At 34.9% G+C, this 22,116-nt stretch overlaps 2 protein-coding genes across 4 annotated transcripts; one reads left to right on the forward strand and one right to left on the reverse strand.

Annotated features, from left to right (window-relative positions):
* The first annotated feature begins 7 nt into the window (after positions 1-7).
* Positions 8-21,170, forward strand: LOC116176439 (mitogen-activated protein kinase 1). Of its 3 annotated transcripts, none has more exons than XM_031495018.1 (8): positions 8-373; positions 14,555-14,681; positions 15,211-15,321; positions 17,469-17,603; positions 17,834-17,950; positions 18,002-18,169; positions 18,223-18,411; positions 18,457-21,170. In XM_031495018.1, the coding sequence occupies exons 1-8, from the start codon at positions 246-248 to the stop codon at positions 18,613-18,615; spliced, it is 1,134 nt and encodes a 377-aa protein (XP_031350878.1). In that variant the 5' UTR covers positions 8-245; the 3' UTR covers positions 18,616-21,170. The 3 variants fall into 3 exon arrangements, with proteins under 3 accessions (XP_031350878.1, XP_031350879.1, XP_031350880.1); XM_031495019.1 differs by lacking the exon at positions 8-373 and adding an exon at positions 14,355-14,500; XM_031495020.1 differs by lacking the exons at positions 8-373; positions 14,555-14,681 and adding an exon at positions 14,705-15,134.
* Positions 5,689-6,930, reverse strand: LOC116176442. Its single transcript, XM_031495022.1, has 2 exons — positions 6,541-6,930; positions 5,689-6,478 (listed from the first exon to the last, which is right to left on the reverse strand). The coding sequence occupies exons 1-2, from the start codon at positions 6,715-6,717 to the stop codon at positions 5,849-5,851; spliced, it is 807 nt and encodes a 268-aa protein (XP_031350882.1). The 5' UTR covers positions 6,718-6,930; the 3' UTR covers positions 5,689-5,848.
* Positions 21,171-22,116: the final 946 nt, after the last annotated feature.

The following is a 22,116-nucleotide window of genomic DNA, read 5'->3' on the forward strand; positions in this document are numbered from 1 at the left end:
TTTAAAATGAAATAGTATATAGAGTTTTATAGACAGTGTAACCGTTTGCATTAAATGTTTAGCGTTACGTAGGTAGTCGTGATACGGTAAACTCTGCACATGTGTCAATTACGAAGGGCTAACCCTTTTTCCGGCGCACTTATCAACTTAGGGTTGATGGTTTACGGGCAGAATCGCGTTTGATTTTTAGTTCAGTTTGCGCGAGACTTTCGTTAGGGCTAGTGGTATTAGCAAACTCATTGAAAATGGCGGAGGCCACAACTACAGCGAGTGCAAATCCAAATATTGAAATTGTGAGAGGACAAATGTTCGAAGCGGGCCCGCGATATACAAATTTGTCCTACATCGGCGAAGGAGCTTACGGCATGGTCGTGTAAGTGCAATTCCACCATTATTTATCTATCTCGTTTCGGCCGTGTCAAATAATTTTATTAATATTTGCATTTGAAATTCCTTCACGCCCCTTGAATTAAATATGCGACACGCGACTCAAACAAACATTATTTAAGTTTTATCTTTTTCTTAATTGTCGGATTGAGGTTATGTATATAGGTATTCCCGAATAAATCGACAATGGTCGGTTTTTAAAGATCGCTCGAAATTAGTGATAGGTAAATTACTACTCGCACCCTTTGAGAAATCAACATTACACTATATCATATATGTAATGATAATCGTAATACGGACTGTGAAACTAGAAACTGTCCAGTGCCTCTTACATGAAAATCATTCAATTTTTTATTATCCTATAATAGTTATCAAACAATCAATTCGCAAATTCATACTTCGCTGCAACTTGCTCAATTTGTAAATCGTAGGTAATGATACAATCGCTGTTCAATCCTCCAAGACTAGCGACTTTTCAGTAAGGGTAAATGCACCTGTTGAATTCAACATGACTACACGATTTCACAATCCGTAAGAAATCTGAGGCTTTATTAATTTGTCAAAATATTCAAATATTATATCCCAAGTGCACGCCAAATCCTACCTGAATACTGAATACTCAGATCTGGTATTTGGCGTGCACGAGGGATATACGGGATGACTATTGCCCGACGAAAAGTTGACACTTATTTTCTTATTCCCCGTTGTCATCTTGTTCTGTGATCTTATTATTGGCACTGCATCTTTCTATTCCAATACCTAAACGTAGTGGGCTTGTACCTAGACATAGAAACGAAAGAATAAAAGTGAGTTATCCGTCAGTTGTTGTTAAAAATGAATAAAACACGTTTCGGGAGTGAATCACTTGAAGTTATTGAAGATAACATTGATAATTTGAGGCCTTCCAATACAAAAAAAGCGAATAGTTTAACATGGAATCAGTTCAAATCTTTTTGTGCGGAAAAAACTATGTACAGGGAGTAAATCGAAAAGTGGAACATAGGCGTTTAACATGGGAAATGCGCAAACGTTTCCTAATTATTTTACGCAAAAATACTTCAAATAAAAGTTATAGAGATATAAATTCGGCATCTAAATCGTGTAAAACGATTATTCTACCTTTTCTTGTACGCGAAAAAATTAATTATAAAGATTTTGTTTTCACGAGTTTTTAGTCTAAGTAGCCATGGACTATGTTTTTCTTTTATCAAAAAATGTGTATTTTGTGTATGGTGCGCGGTTGCGTCCGTAGGTACACGTGTTTATAATTGTAAGGTTTAATTAAACCCCGAAGTGAAATACGAATATAAACAATATTTAATTAAACGTAAATGAATTGTCCAAATTTTTAGATTGGGGGTAGAATATTTATTAACGTCGCGCTTTATTGATTCGGTGTAAAATTTCAATAAATTCCTTGCATCGCGTCGTATATAATAAAACGTATTAAATTACGTACGTGTCCGCTTGTGTGGCTTCACCGGTTATTTTAAGGGTCGAGAATTTCGTTTGAAGCTGCTCGCCGACACTTTATTTGACAATTGTTTATTGTTGGTAGGTACGCGTTAAAGCTTTCTTTCCACGTTTCACAACCTAAGCGAGTGATTTAAATTCAATCTTAAATCGAACACAGACAGACGAATCGGTAGCTTAGTCTTTGTTTCTTGAACGGTAAAGCAAAGCGATGGAAGCGAGGATGGAAGCTTAAAGGTTAACGCGCACTTACGCGACATTTTTCACTCTGATATTTACTTTTAGAGAAAAATGAACTTTAGAAAAATAAAATAAATAGTTTAACTTTTCAATTCAAAACTTCTCAAAAACAAAGAAGCCAGTGTATGCGAAAAAAAACATTGAAAATAAAAGACATTGAATTACACGTCTCTGCGCACATTAACTAGTTCCGTCACGTTAGCGCGAACCGTCGACGTGACGGAACGGAACGGACAAGTGTGCGGCAACCTTAACAGTCGTAGTGAGCAGTTGTCGACTACACTAGATGATTATGGGCGACCTATAATTTCACCGGTCCGTTAAAAAGACGGATAATGTGAAAGAGCTCTTACTGTCCAATGGAACGAAATAAGGAGATTGTTTACGTAGTCGCACAAAAAAGAATTTATAATCTCGTAGTTTTCTAAAAGCAATCTTGATTGAAACATCACGCACCCACAAAAAGATTTTCATTTCTTTTTCTCGCGCGCTAACGCCAACGATTCATAAACCTAATTTACTGGACTGCGGGCTTTGTTAAAGCGTCAATTTTCAGAATTCCCAAGGGCTTGGAATATATTGATTCATTTTAGCATATGTAATTAATTGGCCTTATTCTCTTCGGACCTCTTTTATAATAACAACAACGATCAACGATTTTTTTTCTTGATAAAATAACGTGCCATCATAACGTCCTTGCATAGGATTATAATAAAAGTTGAGGGTTGTCATAGTTTGAAATGATGATTCTTAAATTTAATTAAAAAATTCGTGTTCGCATTCGTGACTACCTATGGTTATTATGGTAACGGGCGGGGCGATCAAAAATGAGTTGCTGTCGAGTCGCCTCTGGAAGTTCAAGTTAATGACGATTTCCCATGTAATCAAATATTCCAAAGGTAAGGTGACTCGACAGCAACTTATTTTTGATCGCATAGTATCACCGATACTAATTAAGTATTAAATATTTTCAAATTCTGCTTCAATTCTATTTGATCGCTTTTCGTTCGACGTGTAGCCTAGTCTCGCTGTTGTCCGTCGTTTCTTTTTATTATTCTCCCTATAGATGTAAATAACTAAAATATATCCGTCCCTCCTCTCAGGAAGTTGTTGACAGCCCCGGATGTGAGCAAATTGAGGGAAAATATAATGAAACTCTGGGGAAATAAAGAGAACATGTTGGAAAATGCAACATACAGAAAATCTTATTATTATTATTTATACACTATAATGTAAAAAAGTTGCGCTTAGGTAAAGAAGACTCTTAATGAGAGGGTGCTGTGTAAATTATGGTTAATTCATTTCTGATGATATATGCGCAGTTGTTGAAGTATGCCTTTTAGCAACATTTATACAGGGTGAGTTTTTTTTCATTTTAAGCATTAGGATCTCGGAAACCGTAACACGTAGAGGATTCGGTTAAATGAGGAAAGAGTTGTCGTTTTAAGAGCTTATTCAAGATATGCTTTTGTTTTTTGAATAAAATCCACAGTTTACTAGATATGAGCGAAAAACAGATTTAGTGATTTTTCATTTAACTGTTGTAGAATCGTTAGTATTAGAAATACAGAAATATGCAAAGAGCAAAAATCGTAGATTTTTTTCCGCTTATTAAAGTACATATAACTCAAAAATTGTAAAATACAGAAGGAAATTAGTATGTTCATAATGTTAAATATTAAAATGCGAGTTAAAATGTCTAAAACTTGTATTCACTAAATCTGTTTTTCGCAAAAAAACAAAAACATATCTTAGTAATAAGCTCTTAAAACGACAACTCTTTCCTCATTTAACTGAATCTGTATATCTTATGGTTTCTGAGATCCCAATGCTTAAAATGAAAAAAAAACTCACTCTTTATACACACAAAAAACAAATCATTTCAATGAAGCAAATTTTGCGTTGACCGAAGCACATATATGTTTGGATAGGGCCAACTACATGTGTATTTCAGTCTAAGTGACAATATATTTAGGCTATGATGCAAATTTTTATTAACTCAGACACAAATCAAATTGATTTAACAATTAATTTGGTTTAAGTGAAAAACCTATTCTTTCTGCTAACCTCGCAATTTATTTGGTTTAAATACATTGCGCCTAAATTGAAAGTATCGACGTGTTTGAATTAAAAACCATATTCTAGATCAAAATTTAAAAATATTTAAGGTAAATATATCATGCCTGACTAAACAAAACTTAAAAATTGTTCAACCCATACTGTGAATTGAAGCAATTATTAAATATTTAGCCCAAAAGCTACATATTTCTTATTCGACATGCGTACAGTTGAGACTAAATAATATTTTGGTGACGCAAATATATCATTCTTTCATTTAAATATTGTGCTGTTAAAGGGAATTTCCGTAATATCCACAATATCAAAAATTAAATACATAATAAAAATGCAATATGAATATAATTCATTTATTCAGAACTTTTTAGAAACAAATCAGAACCCAGTCATAACGTACGGGATTTTTGGTATCTAGAGGGCCAAAATCGTAATTTTTACTTTATTTTCATACAACCTTTTATTTTGGCTCTCCATAGTTACCGGGCACCCTATGTACAAGAAATTGATATAGGTAAGTATAAAACCTTAAAAATATAAAATTCCACATATGATAAAGGAATAAGAACTTACAAAATATTCTCTCAGAAGTACACCTACATAAAAACCGCAGGTAACTTAAAAATATAAAACAAAACCAAAACACTCAGGATGAAACGCACTATCTAACGCACTTGCAAGAAATTTTTTCGGTGTCGCAACGCAAAACTTCGAACGTGTAAAGAGCAACCGAGTCGAATTTTACGACATGTTTTTATTGGAGGGGGAAATATTTATGCACCCATGCAATTGAAATGAATTCATTTCATTCCAGAGATTTATTTAGTTACTTAGCTCAAAACGTCAAGTTTTTTATATTAAATACAGGAAAAGTTAAATTCATGTACTGGTTTATTATGTTACACAAATGAACAACATGTTTAAGCGAATTGTGTGGATATTTATGTGAAACTCCTCAAAGCAAATTGCTTGAGTCAAATATAATATTTTTGAATCAAAGTTAATCCAAGTCAAATATTTTGTGACGAAACATCAATTACATCGATTTATTTGAGTCAAAATAATTATTTTTGATTTAAATCTAATTTGATTATTTTAAATTAGTCTTTACTTCTTTTAAAGAAATACGGGTCAAATACATGATGAATTTGTCGTTAAAGTACGATTTTTTTCTGTGTATGACAATACATATTGATACACACATGTAAAACGGTCGCACACAGAAATCAATACATTCGGCTACAGTTTTTCAAATTGGCTACCCCGAATGGACGACCACTCCATACAGACAGACACACGTAATGCTCAAGAATTTCAATTTAGAAAATGGTAACGTGTCTATGATGAACACAAAACTGCAGTTCTATCTACATTTTTAAAAGTGATGGTAGCTCTCCCTCTTCATCGATACTTTTAGAATTTTATTAATACCTTGTAATAGCCCATTTAATCAATTTTACTCACAATCGGTTAGTATTATCTGAATTCCTAACCTTCAAAGCGGTTGCGAAGCGACTCATTACTCACCTTGGCCGGGAAAGTAACTTTCCCGGCTAGCTGTCACTTTCCTGGCTAGCATCTGTCACTTTCCTTACCTGCAAATGCTATTCATATCTTATAAGAATCAATTGAGTATGTATTTAATTAGATCAACACAACAATACGAAGAACGAAACTATTTGCTATTGTTGTAAACATTAATGGTTACATTGGCGGTGTCACTATTATTGACAGTTAAAGTAACACCTTGTTGAATTTCAGAAGTCGCCGCAGACGTCGACGGTTGCGGCTTCTCTGCATGAGACAGCATATTTGCAATTTGTACTTGCCCATGTATTGAGTTCTCAACGTACCCTTCCGCTACGGTACTAGATTTCCACCCTCCTAGTCGTTTCAACTGCAGAATATCTCCACCTGTATTTGCTAGCAATGTTGCTGAAGTGCGTCTAAAGCAATGCCCTGTAAACCCATTGACATTTTCCAATTTTAAGAAAGCTGCTATCTTTTTGGGGAAATTTCCAATAGAATTATGCCCAAATGGTTGTTTTGTAATTCTTCCTGATCTAATTTGTAGAAAAAACCTTTCAGAATGTACATTGTTGCGAAGATCGTAGTAATGTTTTACAATCTTAATCCACTCCGGTTTTGTAATTACAAATGTACGGGACGAGTAGGTTTTTGTTACAGGAATCACTATTATAATGCGATGTGCCAAAATTTCCAAATCAGTCATTTTCATTTTTAAAAGCTCATCACACCTGCAAGCACCAGAAATGCCGAGAGAAATGCCAACAATCAAAGCAACCTAAAAGAAATATGTAATTAACCATGTATTTCGTATGCGCTAAAGAAATTCAAACATTATACCTTTTGCGGAAGATACTCTATTGGAGCTTCATTAAGAAATTTTTCAATTTCTGTTTCGGATAAAACATTAGACTTTTTAGGTTTGTATCCCACATTCTGCCTTTTCAAGTATGCTCGTAATTTTTCATAGTTACTGATATTAACATTATGCCTAATACTTAGAATTGTCCGCAACATGGAATACCTGGACCATAATGTGGAAGCTTTGCTTTTTTTACTTAGTTCAGAAAAATAGGCAAGAAGTACCGTCTCAGAGTGATGCCCCACACCTTTTGCTTCGCACCATTGGCTATACGTGTTGTAAGTATTTTCGTACCTCTCTTTGCTTTTTTCTGGAATCGTGCCATCAGTCGCTTTTTCTGCAGCTATTCGCAGTTCTGGTGGAGTGCTTTCAAATTCACTGTCGGACATTATTCATGAAAAAATATAGAAAAATTTGCTAAGAAAAATGCGCTTGACTGACAAATTGAAACAAAATTGTTAAGTTGCCTAGTAACGATGTCACAGATACCTATATTTCTTAAAATAATTACGAACTATTACAAATTCTACTAGATACTTTACCTTAAAGTAGTTAGAGCGGGTTCGGCTGAAGTCAAGTGATGTACTCGGCCTACCTATTACTTACGGTAAACGTCCCCAAAAAAATGTTGTTATGAAGGAAACATAATTAGAAATACGGTATGAGTGGTATTTTGTACCTCAGCACAATGCAAACGTCATACATGATTTTTAAAAAGGTATATACAGTAGTCAACTTGACTAGTCTCCCTACTTTTCGACCCTGTTTCAAACCTTTGCACACTAAATGTTGACGACACACCGCGACTAAATATTCACAGTGTAAGCGGTAAATCCTAAACGAATATATTTGTTTTTAATCAAAACGTATGCGAGACGTATGTAAAAGCCGGGAAACTAAATAATTTGGCGTTTTACGTGAAGTCGGTGTAGTGGATTTGGTTTTTCGATGTTGGCGCCAGAGATCCCCCCAACCGCTCTCTTGATCTCGATCCGATCAGTGTGTCAACAAGACGTGTGCAAGCCTTTATAAATATCGCTGGTTTTGGTGTTCTTTCTGAAAGACACCATGCCTTTTGTGAAGAAAAGTGCTCAGCAGAAGAAGGAAAAGATTGTCCTAGCTCAGTTATATACTAGACCTAGTGGAAAAGTCATCAGATTTAAACGCGTGCTGCATAGCGTGCCGCCGCGTCAGAGCAGACGCCGCTCCGGCGGTAAATATCTTCCTTATTTCATCATGAACATGTACTTTTTCGTGCATATTTAGATTCGTCACAAAATTTCGCTTCTAATGAGACCCATCTCATTTAAGTCTTGATACAAAAACCTTCGCTAGCTCAGAAAAACTGAGTCTGTCCATAAGAGCCCATGTTAAAATACCCTGTTTTTACTGTCAAATATCTCAGAAACGGCACATAGGAACACTTTTTTCTTTTGACCATTAGAAAGTGCGTCTCTCAGAGAATAAGTGACCAAATTTTCACCAACTTCTTGTTACTTTTACCTAGGCGCTCTAACTACTTTAAATGATCGATTGTGAGTAAAATAGTATACAAACCTCGCTGGTCAGTAGTTCATAACCAACGCCTCGCGCTTATACCTCACCTCCGCGCTTCGCGCGTCGGTGAGGTACCTTAAGCCCTCGGGGTAGGTAATGAACCACCTCCCAGCTCGGTATTTAATCTACTATTCCTGCTACCACACCAGCCACCACTCAACAATATTTACTTACCTAACGGATATTATTTGCGCCATTCAATTTACGTTAATACCATTATAATAACGCACGCACAATTACTTATGTCAATGAAATTCCTTTAAACAGATCGGCACATCCCCTCCCTCCCTCTCGTTTTCATTTTCTGGTGTTTAATTTAAAGAAAAAAAACCGAAAGAAAAGCAATTACTTTAATTATTTGTTTTTAATTCAAGGCATTGAGTAGTGCAGTTTTTAGATAGTATCTAACTTCATTATTTGTAGGTACCTACGAGATATTAATTTACATTTACACAATGAATTTTAAAATGTAAAGTTATGCAAATTCATCGCCGCGCCACGAATGATTTCATTCACGCTTTTCGTCTACGAGTTGCATAGGAATCGAATATTTTTCATTCGTCTGTGTGCCAACTTTAATGCCTTTGTAATTGACGAGGTAATTGATATTTTTAAAGTCAATTGATGCATTTTCTTAGTAGTAAAAAAGTATCTGACTATATGAACAAATAGTTATTTGTATACTAAGGCTGCGAAATGATTGGTGTACCGAGAGAATAAAGTTTTGGTCGGTGCGTAAGCCGAGACAAAAACTTCTCTCGGTACCTAACACCAAACACATGTCGCAGGCGCGATGTACACATTTTTTTGTGCAATCGCGATATTTATAAATAAAAATAGACAATGTTTCAAATTTTCAATTTTAGTTTTCTAATTTTCTGTCAATTGTGGCCTGTCATGGGAAAGTGTACGTATGTACGAGTGTTGCCATGGCTTTCCATTAATTTATTTTACACAAAATCGACCAATTTTACTTATACGTTATATAGCTATAGGGCTATAGGCCGGGAAGTGCCTATTTTGCAGTCGCTTGCAAAAAAACAAATTTCATTTGGGGCAGTATCTTGTGTTTGTGCTTATGATCATCGAGACAATAAAACTTGGCTTTGTTAATGTTAATCCAATTAATTTGTCAGAAGAAAACTTTATCGACCCCGTTTTATTGCATTCCAGTTTTTCTAAATCGATTCAATTTTTACCTGTTCGAATGGGAATAAAAGTGCATGTGCAATGTGGAGTTTACGGAAGCGGAAATAATCGCTCGTTTATTGAACGAACCGCATTGCGACGGGTCAAGGACGATCTTTGCAACGTAGGACGCAAATCCCAAATCTTTGCGTTAATTTCAAATATCGCGGATATTGGCAATTTCTTATTTTATGCCCTCGATTCTACTTTTTTCGGTATTTACCTCCACACGCAAACCCCCAGAATAATTCGCTCCAGATTCGTAAAATCGAGGGTTGAGCTCTTTGTTTGTAGTTAGAACAAAATTCGGGCGTTGTGATGGGATTTCGAAGCAAACGATGCGTATAAAATAATTAGTTACTGTAAAAAACGCATCTCATGTATGATTTTTCAATGGGTATATTTAAAAGAACATCAAATAAACGTGCAAACGAGCTCCTGGGTATGGCTATAAGCATGCCCAAAATCAAATTTTAGATATTATTTGGGATGTAGTAAATGAGATTCTGGTTTGTCTTTCCCAAATTTAGTTTGAAAAAATTATTGTATTGTAAAGTATTGTAATACATAAAGTGACATGATATCTAAAGTGAGTCGCTTAGCCGCAATCCGGCATTTTTTTCAAAAAGTAGAGGTCCGGTAAAAATTGAATATCGCAGTTAGATATCATAAAACTTAGGAGGCCGTGACTTGGCAGTCTTACTAATCATGAAAATGTACCTCGAAATGTACTAACGTACGCTTAAAGTTAAACTTATTTTATGTTCAAAGAATTCACTCCGTCAATTTTCAAAATTTCAACCAAAGGTAACTTGTTTTTCTTTAATGGAACTACCAAGTTTTTTTTAGGATTTTATTAGCTTTCTAACCGAGTTTCTAACCATGTCGGTATGTATATCTTATCTTTTTTTTGTAATTCAACAATTTCTATATTCAGTGTTTTTCGATTTTCAAAGCCTCTCAGTAAGCAGTGGGTCGTTATAAATTATAAACACCAATTCAAATGATAAAACATTCACTTACCCCCAACCTCGCTCCCAACAAAACAAAACAAAAACTCTTGTTTTTCATAGCCCATTTTTAAAAGATAAAATAATGAATTTTTTATTATTAGTACCTGCATCACAATCTCAATTTCGTTATCAAATACGTAAATTTAGTTGGCGTTTTCAGTTTTAAAACAGCCACAAGTGTCACATTTTGACACATTGGCGCACTCAATTCAACGCAATCGATTATACGAAAATACCTCGGAAAATACGCTAGTTAATACTTTTGAAACTGTCATCTGATGCTGAAATAAAAATCTTCCTAGGTCGCTTTCTGTAAATGCAGAAGATTTCTTTGGCTTGTATACAGATCTTTTGTTTGAAGTTTTCACAAACGCACGTAATTTAGGGTATGCAGTGCTGCCAAATCTGTTCAACTTTTTAATCGCAGCATTATTTGAAGTTTTCGATGAAAGCAGAAGATCTTTGACATTTCCTGCATAGGTGTATGCTAGCTGCCAGCTATATCGATGCATTTAAGACTTTGTTCGTAAATGCTTCCATATTCGTCCACGAAAAGAACTTTTTATATTCTTTATAATAAGCTTTACTGAATTTGGATTTTACACCTACCAAGTTTCCTTTAGATTTTACAACGCGTCGTGCCATTTAACTCGTTACACGTGCTTTAAAGACTTGATTATACACTTGTATCTTAATAAGTATACTATTAAATATGTGCGCGTTAATAAACCCGCAATCTTCCACCGACACACTAATGACCCACTCTGTATAGCAACCATTTACTAAGCTATATATCCGATTTAAAAAATGCGTTTTACCTGCAGAACAGTTGTGCACAATTTATACTTATTTTCTACTGCAACCAATTATACGATACTTGAGTTACTTACCTCTCTTTAGTTTTAATACTTTAATAGTGCAGTAATGACGTATTCTGCAAGTGTCAATAGGAAGCAATTCGATATTTTGACGAAGATGATTCCCTTTATTGATCTCGCTCTGTAGTAATGAACGAGAGACGACAGATAAGAGATACGTACGGTATACCGGGGTTGCAAGGTCTTCGAGCCGACGCGGGCGTGGTTCAGGGTAACGTCCTCGAAAGTACGTCCCGACGCATTAGTCCTCAATGCGAGTTTTATGTGAGTAAAGGGAAATTTCAGTAATCGAATTACGTCACCGTTAGCGCGAAATTAGTTTTCACATGTTCGATCCATCCCTTATGCCGTCTCGCATTTGCAATTCTTGTATTGGGATAAAATCGAGATAAACTTCGAATTGCCCTTAGCGAATAAATGATGTAACCATGACGACCGCGTCCCTTTGTTTACACTACATAGATTTTGTAACAAAGAAACCTTCCCGAAAATCTGCCGCAATTTTAAAGGGTCTTGTTCCACTCTACCTTGCGATAAATTATTACACTAAATAATACTTCAAGGTGTAATTAAAATGCAAATACTTCAAAGTTTCGTTCGCGGAATGTTTGAATATGCTCAACACAATAGGGGCTATATATTAATCATATTATATAAACCACCGTTCAATTTGGCTATTTAATTAACCATAACTTGAAAGAAGAAACAGGTCGATTTGAGCTTGTTGTTAATTGAACTTGTAGGTTATAATTGCGCTTAAATCCAGATAGAAACCTCAATTTTAATTCCTTATCAACTTAATAAATAATAATATAATTTCGCATAATTCGCATTGGAGTTTTATTTTTACGAAGTTTACTTCTTGAATTATTTTAATAAAAGCACAAAACTTCTCATTGCATGCATCCCATCAGTTTACGAGATGTGGTCCCCACAAAGTGTCTTAAAAGTCTTTCGCCTACATGTGTTTCATGACCATTTTCAAAGCCAGAAGTTACCTAATTGTTTGTTGCTACAATACAGTACAATCTTGATAATCCGACATACCTATATGGAATCACGCAACCGTCGGATGATCAAAGGATCCGGATTATCGAGAGTAATAGAAAAAAATGCCAATTTTGTATGTATACATACAGTGGAAATACAAAGAAACACAAAATATACACAAATACGAAATTTTACATACTAAGAAAAATAATCTCGAAAATAATATTAATTTTTTTTGTTTCTTTGCTGAATACATTTCATCAAAAATCACATCTATATATTTTATTGCCAACCGTAGTAAACGCTAGTGTTACCTACAACGAAAAAATGAAATTGGGATCAACTTCTCTGTCTATCGAAAAAAATTCTACTCGGAAAACTATAATTCGCACCCGATTAAAAGTTATGTTAATGGAAAAACAGAATTTAGAACGAAAGTTACTGATATATCAACAATAACTTACTAAATAAGAGGCATATTGGAAATTACATTAAAATGTATAAGTGTAAGATGTTTTGATTTCAATAAACTCAAAGTTTACCTAATGAAAATAGTGACGTCATTAAGTGCGGTAAAACTGTGGCATTATCTGTTTAAAGTGAAACCAAGATAAGCACTAAATCAAACCTAAACCATGATAACTCACTTTAAAAACTTTGCACGTATTTAGACTTTGGTAATACCCGGTATAGACACAAAGAGTAATTATTGGTAAATTGTGAAATAATTCCGTTTACTAAACTAACAATTTGGATATCAAATGTTCACCTCTATGATTGAAATGGAAATTTCGTATATTTTTAAGAAAATGCGCCTTAAAATGCCGTGTGGGGATAAACGACTGAGGACAGTGTGAATTTCTCGCAAAATAACACGTTTAACATTTATTTAAAAACAGTTGAGGGTCAACAGTTACGTACCATTGTTCAAATTGATGATGTTACGTTATTCTAATCCCTATTTTCAAAACGTCAACTAATTCACATTTATGTGCAAAAGTGACATAATAAAGTTAAAGTAAATGCATGCGTGATCCGTGGTCATTCACTTTCGGTCCGTAGACATCTACAATTCGATTGGGAACCACTGTTCTAGCCGAACCACTTGCCTTCTTATCATTTCTTTGGCTCTTTTAGCTCTAACAGTTCGATTTAATTGAGTACTTCGAGTGCACTTCAAAGTGTTTTTATATTATAATATTAGAGGTTGTAATTGTAATTATGTTATAAAATAAGTGTACAAATGAATTTGTACGGTGGAATTTAATTAGGTAATCATATTGTATTGTCACGCACTGGCTCTCTGGCACACATTTTATGACCTAAGTAATGAAGTCACAAACACAGTTCTTCAATTTAGCACAATTTTCACCTGAAAACGGGCAAGTTGGGGCGTGCTATTATTCTGCAGTTTTATTTTATTTATGAGGGTAATTTTTCTTTCGCACGCCTGATTAAGTTTTATGTAGGTAAAATGCTTCGTATATTCTGACCTCACCTTAATCGTTAGCCGTCGCTCTTTTTTTTTGCTAAAATATATAGGTATGTACTTTTGTTGTAGAAAACTAAATTTTACGACGTAGGTATCTCTACTCCTCGATCCAAATACATGTTTGCGCATCGAACAGTTCCTTAAGCAACCCACTGAACGGAAAAGTGATAAAAGTATTTTCGATTCTGGTACATGTATATTTTTACGCACATTATTTTCGGATGTCCATAAAGCGACTAGGTACTTATTCGGAATTTTACTTTGATGAACCGGCAATCTCCGCGGCCGGCGGTCTAATTCTTATAGCATTGAATTGTTGTTTCCAGAGGAATTCGAGTTTGTGTGAAGGGTTAGCAGGAATACTGCAGTCTAATTATTTTTAACTTCGTTTTTATACCATGTCGGTTGACTTCAGCCCCATCTATCATCATCTCAAAAGGTGGGGTGTATGCAACTATATTACCATCGTTGCAAATATAAACTATTAACGTTGTAACTTGTAACCTCTCCGTAAGAACGATTAGGCCACCAATATGCTTTTATAAATTTATACGCATACATATTCGCGTTAATTACCGAAATTAAATTACATTGTTCTGGTACCACCCGGATACTGGATTAAAGTGTAAAAAATGCATCGTTATTACCACATTCGACAAATGAGTACCTATTGTGATCCCCAATCCAAAATAATCCAAGTTGTACTGTGTACTTCGTGAACAAGTCTTCGCTCACAATAGCGAGATGTTACTTGTTAACAACACACGCTAATCAAATGATTTATGCAAGCACCGTCAACAATTTGGGGCGACTGCATTTCGTACTTATTCTTTAATTTTCGTGTATTTTATCTATACATTTTTTGTCTTTTCAGATCGGCGTTGGACACAGTAACTAAAACTAAAGTAGCAATAAAGAAGATTTCTCCCTTCGAACATCAAACGTACTGTCAAAGAACTTTACGGGAAATTAAGATATTAACCCGGTTCAAACATGAAAACGTAAGTTATTGATAAGATATACTAAACTAGATAGCTTTTTATGACTCACCGTAATCCCCAATGTAAGTGTTCAAAATTAATATCTGAGACGAGGTCTGAGAGGAAGGAATCCGTATTCCGAAATGCTTCTAGAAGACTAAAAAAATACTTACAAGACCATGATTGGTAAATCCAAGGGTAAAACATTTTCCTTTTCGTAACAATGTTTATTTAATTCTATTGGGATGCGGATCGAATCGTTATGAGCGCATCGGGAAGGAATTTTTCGATAAATCTCGTCGTCTTCGTTCATTATGGACAAGTTGGAGCAACTGCCATTTTCCTCAGTAACGCGTATGTTATGACGAGTGATTGCGCGATTTATCCTAGAAATCGAATATTAGTCTAAAAATAAAAATAACCTCCTGGAGTTTGACGTCTTTCCAGACGGGGTGTTGTCGTGCGACGAGAATGGTAAAATATAGCATTTCGTCTAAGACCTATCCAATAGCGAAGAGGATTGGAAGATTAACATATACTTTTTTTTCAGATCATAGACATTAGAGATATTCTAAGAGCGGTGACCATTGATCAGATGAAGGACGTATATATTGTACAGTGCCTCATGGAAACCGATCTCTACAAGCTTCTCAAAACGCAGGTAAAGGTTTTTAGATTAATCAATCGGAAAAGTGGGGCCGACATATTTTGTTGTATAAAACTTGAAAGTGACATTTTTGCCTGCTGCGCTTCGGAATACAAAGCGCGAAGGCAATGCAATAATAGACCTCTTTACCGTGGTATACAGTGCGTTCGATGTAAGAGGATCACCTCAATATCGCGTTTATTTGGCAAGGTACGAAAAATTTGTTAAATATAACTTTATGTTTTGGCATTAAGATCTATCTGATCGCATATTCAAACTTCCGGTTTAATCGAAAATCGATGCAACTTTTGTTTCCCAAATACAATGTCTATGTAACTTTTGAAATTTCCAAATTCGAATAATCTATTTGAAATGTTAAAAATGTGGTAGGTAACGGGCGATCAAAAATGAGTGGCGGTTGAGTCGCCTTCGGAAGTTCAAGTTAGATACGAATTCCCATGTAAACAAAAATTCCAAAGGTGACTCGACACCAACTCATTTTTGATTCCATCGTAAAGTTATTTAGTGTCATGTATTATAGGAAAATAATTAACGTGGTAGTGGCGTGTATACCAAACTTTCAAATTGAAACACTTTAGGTAGATTCAACTACCTCCAAGGACTTTAGTGAAACTACTAACAGAACTTAGGCTTCACTAGAAACTAGGGTTATTTTATGAAAGTTGAAAGTGAAATAACTTTCTGGACATTTTTGAAGCGACAGATGTGCTTTAAGCCCATCACACAATGAAAAAAATAAGAAATATGAAATAACAATTTTCAATCTACTCATCTTTATGGATTTGCACACAACACTGAAATATGGAATAAGCCTAGGAAATAAGAAATAATAATTTCGTTCAGTCGAATTTTTATTCCTTATTCATATTGCGAACCAATGACATTATGAGGTGTTGTTTTTGTGAAGTTATGAACTTGGAAATTGGAATTATATTTGATGTCGGTCCAATTAGCCTGCTATTGCCTTACATTTAGCTGCCATTATAATGACATTAATTCAAACAACATGAGTGTTATGATTGGCTTATAGTCTGTTGCTATTTGTTTGTTGTGTTTTGCGTGTACAGCGTCACTATTTCTTATTCCATATTTTTTTCATTGTGTGATGAGCTTTACATGATGCAATTGTGTTTCACTTTCAAGTGCTGCTAATTAGAGCTGGGCAAAACGGCTCACTTCATTGAATCGGATCACCAGATCTCGTTAGTTTGGGTTCTGATCTTATGAAATCTGAATCGGAAGCCGGTTTGGTGTCTCTCATTCACTCAACTCACTGGTTCGTTTTCGAGCCATTTATTTAATTTTGTATGAAATAAAGCTGAATGATTGTGTACGACCGGTGTAGGTGTACGTAATTAAAATAAGCCAAGGTTATTTTACAGTTTATACCCATATTACAATTTAAGAAATTACATTCACTACACCCTTTTTATTTGTACGAGAAAAAAAAGACACGCGACGGCTCCAGAGTCGGAAATCGTAAAACCTAAATGTCAAAGTCAAAGCGCTTATAAAAAAGAATCGATTAGACTCGACGTTGATCCGTGAACGGCGTGAACTGGGAAGAGCAAGAGAACGAGACAAACCGATTCAATCGAATCGAAACGTAAAACAACTGATTCAAAAGATCCGGTTTGTTCAGGTTTCGGGATCCGATTCATTTGGGTATTATAGAGATCCGGATCTTTTGAACAGTTCGCGAACGACCCACCTCTACTGCTAATACCAACCTAAAAAAATACGGTTTATAACTTCATAACTTGTTTCTCTTTTATTTCTGTGCAGTTGAAATAATCTACCTTATAAGTCCGTCAACACAAATGTCCAGCCCTAAAATTTAAGCTGAAAGTGAAATATTTCACATCCAAACCGAAAAGTTGAAAGTGCGGCTAAGGCTAAGAGAATTTCAACTTTCACATAGACTTAACACTCGTAATAGCGTATGTTAAAAATACATAATTTCATTTCAATAAGGTTCTATTCATTTTCTTCTTCTTGTTGGCAATTTATTAGGAATGCAGTTATAAAAATATTTTCCAGCATTATAAATTAATGAAATCACAGTAACACAAATAAGTCGGCTCTCAGAATTTTAGTACATCAAAATCCATCGAACGGTATTATTTTTTTTTTTTTTATAGAGATTAAGCAATGACCATATATGTTACTTCCTGTATCAAATTTTACGCGGTCTTAAATACATCCATTCTGCAAATGTTCTTCATCGAGATCTCAAGCCCAGTAATCTTCTCTTGAACACAACATGTGATCTTAAGGTGAGTAAATAACAAATAAGCATCCTTAGCCCTTCCTAAAATTACCCATCCTTAGATTTCCGTTGCCTGACTGAAGAGGCTCTGGAAAGCCTGAGCAGCTCGCCTCTCACGTCGATGTAGTCGGGAGTGACGAAGGAACAAAGCATGTTGGCCTTTTACCTTTTTTTTGCATAATATATTTTTGTAGTATACCTATTAGGGCATATCTTTAAAAAGTAACGTAATTGCAGATCTGTGACTTTGGATTAGCCCGAGTTGCTGACCCTGATCACGATCACACAGGTTTCTTAACGGAATATGTAGCAACGAGATGGTACAGAGCTCCCGAAATTATGTTAAATTCTAAAGTGAGTAGTCCACAAATTTTTATCATTTTGACCTTTATATTTTCTGATTAGGGATATACTAAATCGATAGACATATGGTCCGTCGGATGCATACTAGCGGAAATGTTGTCAAACAGGCCAATTTTTCCGGGAAAGCATTACCTCGATCAATTAAATCATATTTTGGGTGTTTTAGGGTCGCCTTCGCAAGAAGATTTGGATTGTATTATAAATGAGAAGGTAAGAGCGTTAATTTGAAAGGTACCGTCACCGTTTCCGTTTCACCATTTTAGGCACGAAGTTATCTTCAATCATTACCGTTTAAACCTAAAGTTCCGTGGGTTAAACTGTTTCCCAATGCGGATCCGAAAGCCTTGGACCTACTCGATAAGATGCTTACATTTAATCCGCATAAGAGGATAGGTGTCGAAGAAGCTTTGGCGCACCCATATCTGGAACAGTATTATGATCCTGCAGATGAGGTATCAACCGCTTGAGCGATTTTTGGTGTTACGTTGTTATTTTAGCCAGTGGCGGAGAAACCTTTTCGGTTTGATTGCGAATTGGACGATCTTCCAAAGGAAACACTAAAAAGGCTAATATTTGAGGAAACAATTTTGTTTAAACAGAGACTTAATCAAGAACACTCTACGAACTCAAATAATACCAGCGCCATGGCGACATAGTTTTTTGAGGTAAACGTATAAGAAACGTAAAGAGAAAGACCTTTTAATACAGTTTTTCGATTTTTACTTTTTGTTTTATTTTTTTAATTTGATTTGTAACGTACAATTTTACTGTAAAATTATGTAAATATTTGGTTTAATTATGTCGCTATTTGATCTTGAAATTTCTCACAGTATAAATGTGTAACATACATAAAGTAATCTATTTTTGAAAAATTAGTTTTTGTAAGATATAATAGACGGTTGTGTCATCATGCACCACAAGGTATTAAAAATACAACTCCATATTTCTCAAGAGTTTAAACAGAAATAATTTAGCGATATTAAAAGTTAAAGTAAAGGTGCCATTCCAACTGTGTTAGTAACAAGCCTTTATATATTGGCACATATTTCAGTGCGAGTAGTAATTGTTTGATTTATGCCGAATTAGTATTTTAACATGCCCCTGTGTTTTTTTTTTCGCTCTGAAAATGTGCCATAACACGTTCCATGTAGAGATCACGTGAGTAGTAGTATTCAACATTTCACAAATTTTCTAAACTGTAGCAATTGATTAGAAACTACAGTTAACTACCACAAGATATTATTGTTTTTACAAATAGAAAATTGACGTGTTCCTGTAGTTTATTCTTTAACAAAAACAATCGTACAGAATATCCAAATCAAATGGGCATTTTTATTATTAAAGGTAGAGGTTTAGATTAAAAGGGTCAAGTATTGTGTGCAAATTAAAATTCTGAAAATTAAATTCAAGTGATCGAACAAAACTGAACACCGATTTTAAAACATAAATATATTTGTCATAAGCCATAACAAAAAGTTTCATTTTAAAGTTTCTTAGTTCGAGGCGCTCGATGAATGATATCAAAAATAGAATCGAAGTTACATGACATATCAATACAAACTAGTTGTTATTAATTTATGCGATTTTTAATTTTTAGATAATTAAAAAGCCTTTTGTATGACTTTTTTAACAATGAAAGTTTTGAACCTCACCATTTAATCTTATTTATGTAGTACAGCTTACTAAATTTTTAATTGGCATATTTCAATTTAATCTGTGTAATATATTATTTACCACAATGTCTAGCATTACCTGTAGCTTTAGCCGTACCGTACCTTTATCAGAACTTCATTATTTCTCTATTTACAATAAGAGCCTTTGCACACTGGGCTACCATTGTGGTGCCTCCATAGTCCCCCTATTTATAGCCGAAAACTCCCGAAATATTTTGATATGCATATTAATAAAATTAATTGTTAAAGCCGGCCATATTGAGAAACCTAATTGGATCCCAACAAGCGTACGTTATATGCATGCCTCCTTTCCTTAGTCTTTTCTGTTTAAAATATTATTTTACAAGTTAAATTGAATTGTTCAGTGTCTATACTTTTTACTATGTTAGAACATGTAAAAACACAATTAAAAAATGTAAAAAAATACATGCCTATTGGGAGCACAATACACTGGAGTTTGTGGCCCAAGTGGCAGCGCTTCCAGGAATGCGGTGGCTGAGGTATATGATTATCAAAGCCCGCCACCACGTGAATGCATTATCTGTTTTACGACGTTTACATGAACGCTGAATTATGTACGCTAACCCCCTACTTCTTTAACGTCCATGATTAAACTGCGAGGCCTGGTGGCTGCAATGAGGTCTCTCGCAGACTCTTCCTTCAGAGAGCTAATATATAGCGACAAACAAAGATCTGGTGGGAGCAAAATGCTGCATAATGAAATAACCATGCATTAATCTTCCCCCCCCCCCCCCATTAAGATTATTATTATTAAAATGTCTATGGCTACACCCTAGAAAATTTGTGAAAAATGCCTCTTAGTTCTTATGTTTACATAATTCCCTACCTTTTGCAAAATTAAGATTCCTAATCGCTTTCTCATGTAGGAATATATTTCCTAGTCAGTTATGTTTAGAAATCACGCACACGATATCAAAATTTGGCGTAAATGTTTCTAAGAGTAAGTACATATTTTATCTGTGATTATTACTGGTTTAATAATAAGTGTTTTACCTATTTGTGCAATTAGGAATTAAGCATATGGTTCATTGAATGTTGTCTACTTCTATGATGTCTTCGTACCTACATATAAAATTGAAATTCTAAGTGTAGTGTTCTTAACAAAAATATGAAACATGTAGCAGTTATTGCAAGCTATTAGGCGAAAAGTAGGTTAATGTGGAAAACATAAGAAAAAATCTACAGAGACCTGAATGTATATAGTTTTTAATTGTGATAGACAAGAATGTTATGTCGTGTTTCTTTATCTCTGTATATTTTTCCATAAAATCTGCTGTTACCAATTCATTAATACAGTAATTACGATCTTAATGTAATCACTTCTTCATATACTGTGATGTGTGCAATTTGTTGATACGAACAAATGAAATGCTCATAGTAACAGACATTTAAATACGGCCTATAAGTTAACTAAGAAAAATTGTTATCTACTACTATTAGCATGTTAACTCGTATACAGTCTTAATGGTCGAACATTGTAGCTCTTATATTCCAATAATAAAATCGTACATACTTAACGTTTTCTTTCCATTCGTCCAACCAAATACTACATATGTTCCAACACTGCTATGCTATTATTATATTAACCAGACTAAATAAATACGCCTGTGCCTTTTACTTACTTCATCGAGATATCAAAAGTGGCGCCACCGTCGCTTTTGAGTTCATCGAGATTAATTTAATTAATTAATTAATTTCAAACAGTTCCAAGATTGGGCTACTAGTTCAAAAGTTACAGCCTTTTGAATTTTTTTTCGAAATTGGTTTCTAGTCTATAACTTTTGATTGAGAAGTCTGATCGAAAAAGTACGAATTGTTTTGGATTCTACGCACCAAAATTAATAAGAAAAAGTGTTTTTCCCGAGAAATTTTGGAGCAGTCGATTTTTGGTAAAAAGGAAGGTATTACACTGCCTTTTTTTGAGGCCCTCAGAAAAAATTGTCTCAGATCGACCCGGAAAAAAATTTTTCTAATAGAATGTGGCCTGTAGAATCCATAATTTCAAACAGTTCCAAGATTGGGCTACTAGTTCAAAAGTTACAGCCCTTTGAATAGGACTTAGATGGCGCCACCGTCGCTTTTTAGTTCAGCGAGATTTCCCCAGGGTCTTAAATGGCGCCAACGTCGCTTTTTAGTTCGTCGAGATTCCACCAGGAGCTTAAATGGCCGCCACCGTCGCTCTTTAGTTCATCGAGATTTTACCAGGGGCTAAAATGGCGCCACCGTCGCTTTTTAGTTCATCGGGATTTCACTAGCGTCTTAAATGGCGCCACCGTCGTTTTTTAGTTCATCGAGATTTCACCAGGGTCTTAAATGGCGCCACCGTCGCTTTTTAGTTCATCGAGATTTCACCAGGGTCTTAAATGGCGCCACCGTCGCTTTTTAGTTCATCGAGATTTCCCCAGGGTCTTAAATGGCGCCACCGTCGCTTTTTAGTTCATCGAGTTTCCCCAGGGTCTTAAA

This window comes from Photinus pyralis, unplaced genomic scaffold (assembly GCF_008802855.1).
Source record: "Photinus pyralis isolate 1611_PpyrPB1 unplaced genomic scaffold, Ppyr1.3 Ppyr1.4_LG7, whole genome shotgun sequence".
NCBI classification, from domain to species: Eukaryota; Metazoa; Arthropoda; class Insecta; order Coleoptera; family Lampyridae; genus Photinus; species Photinus pyralis.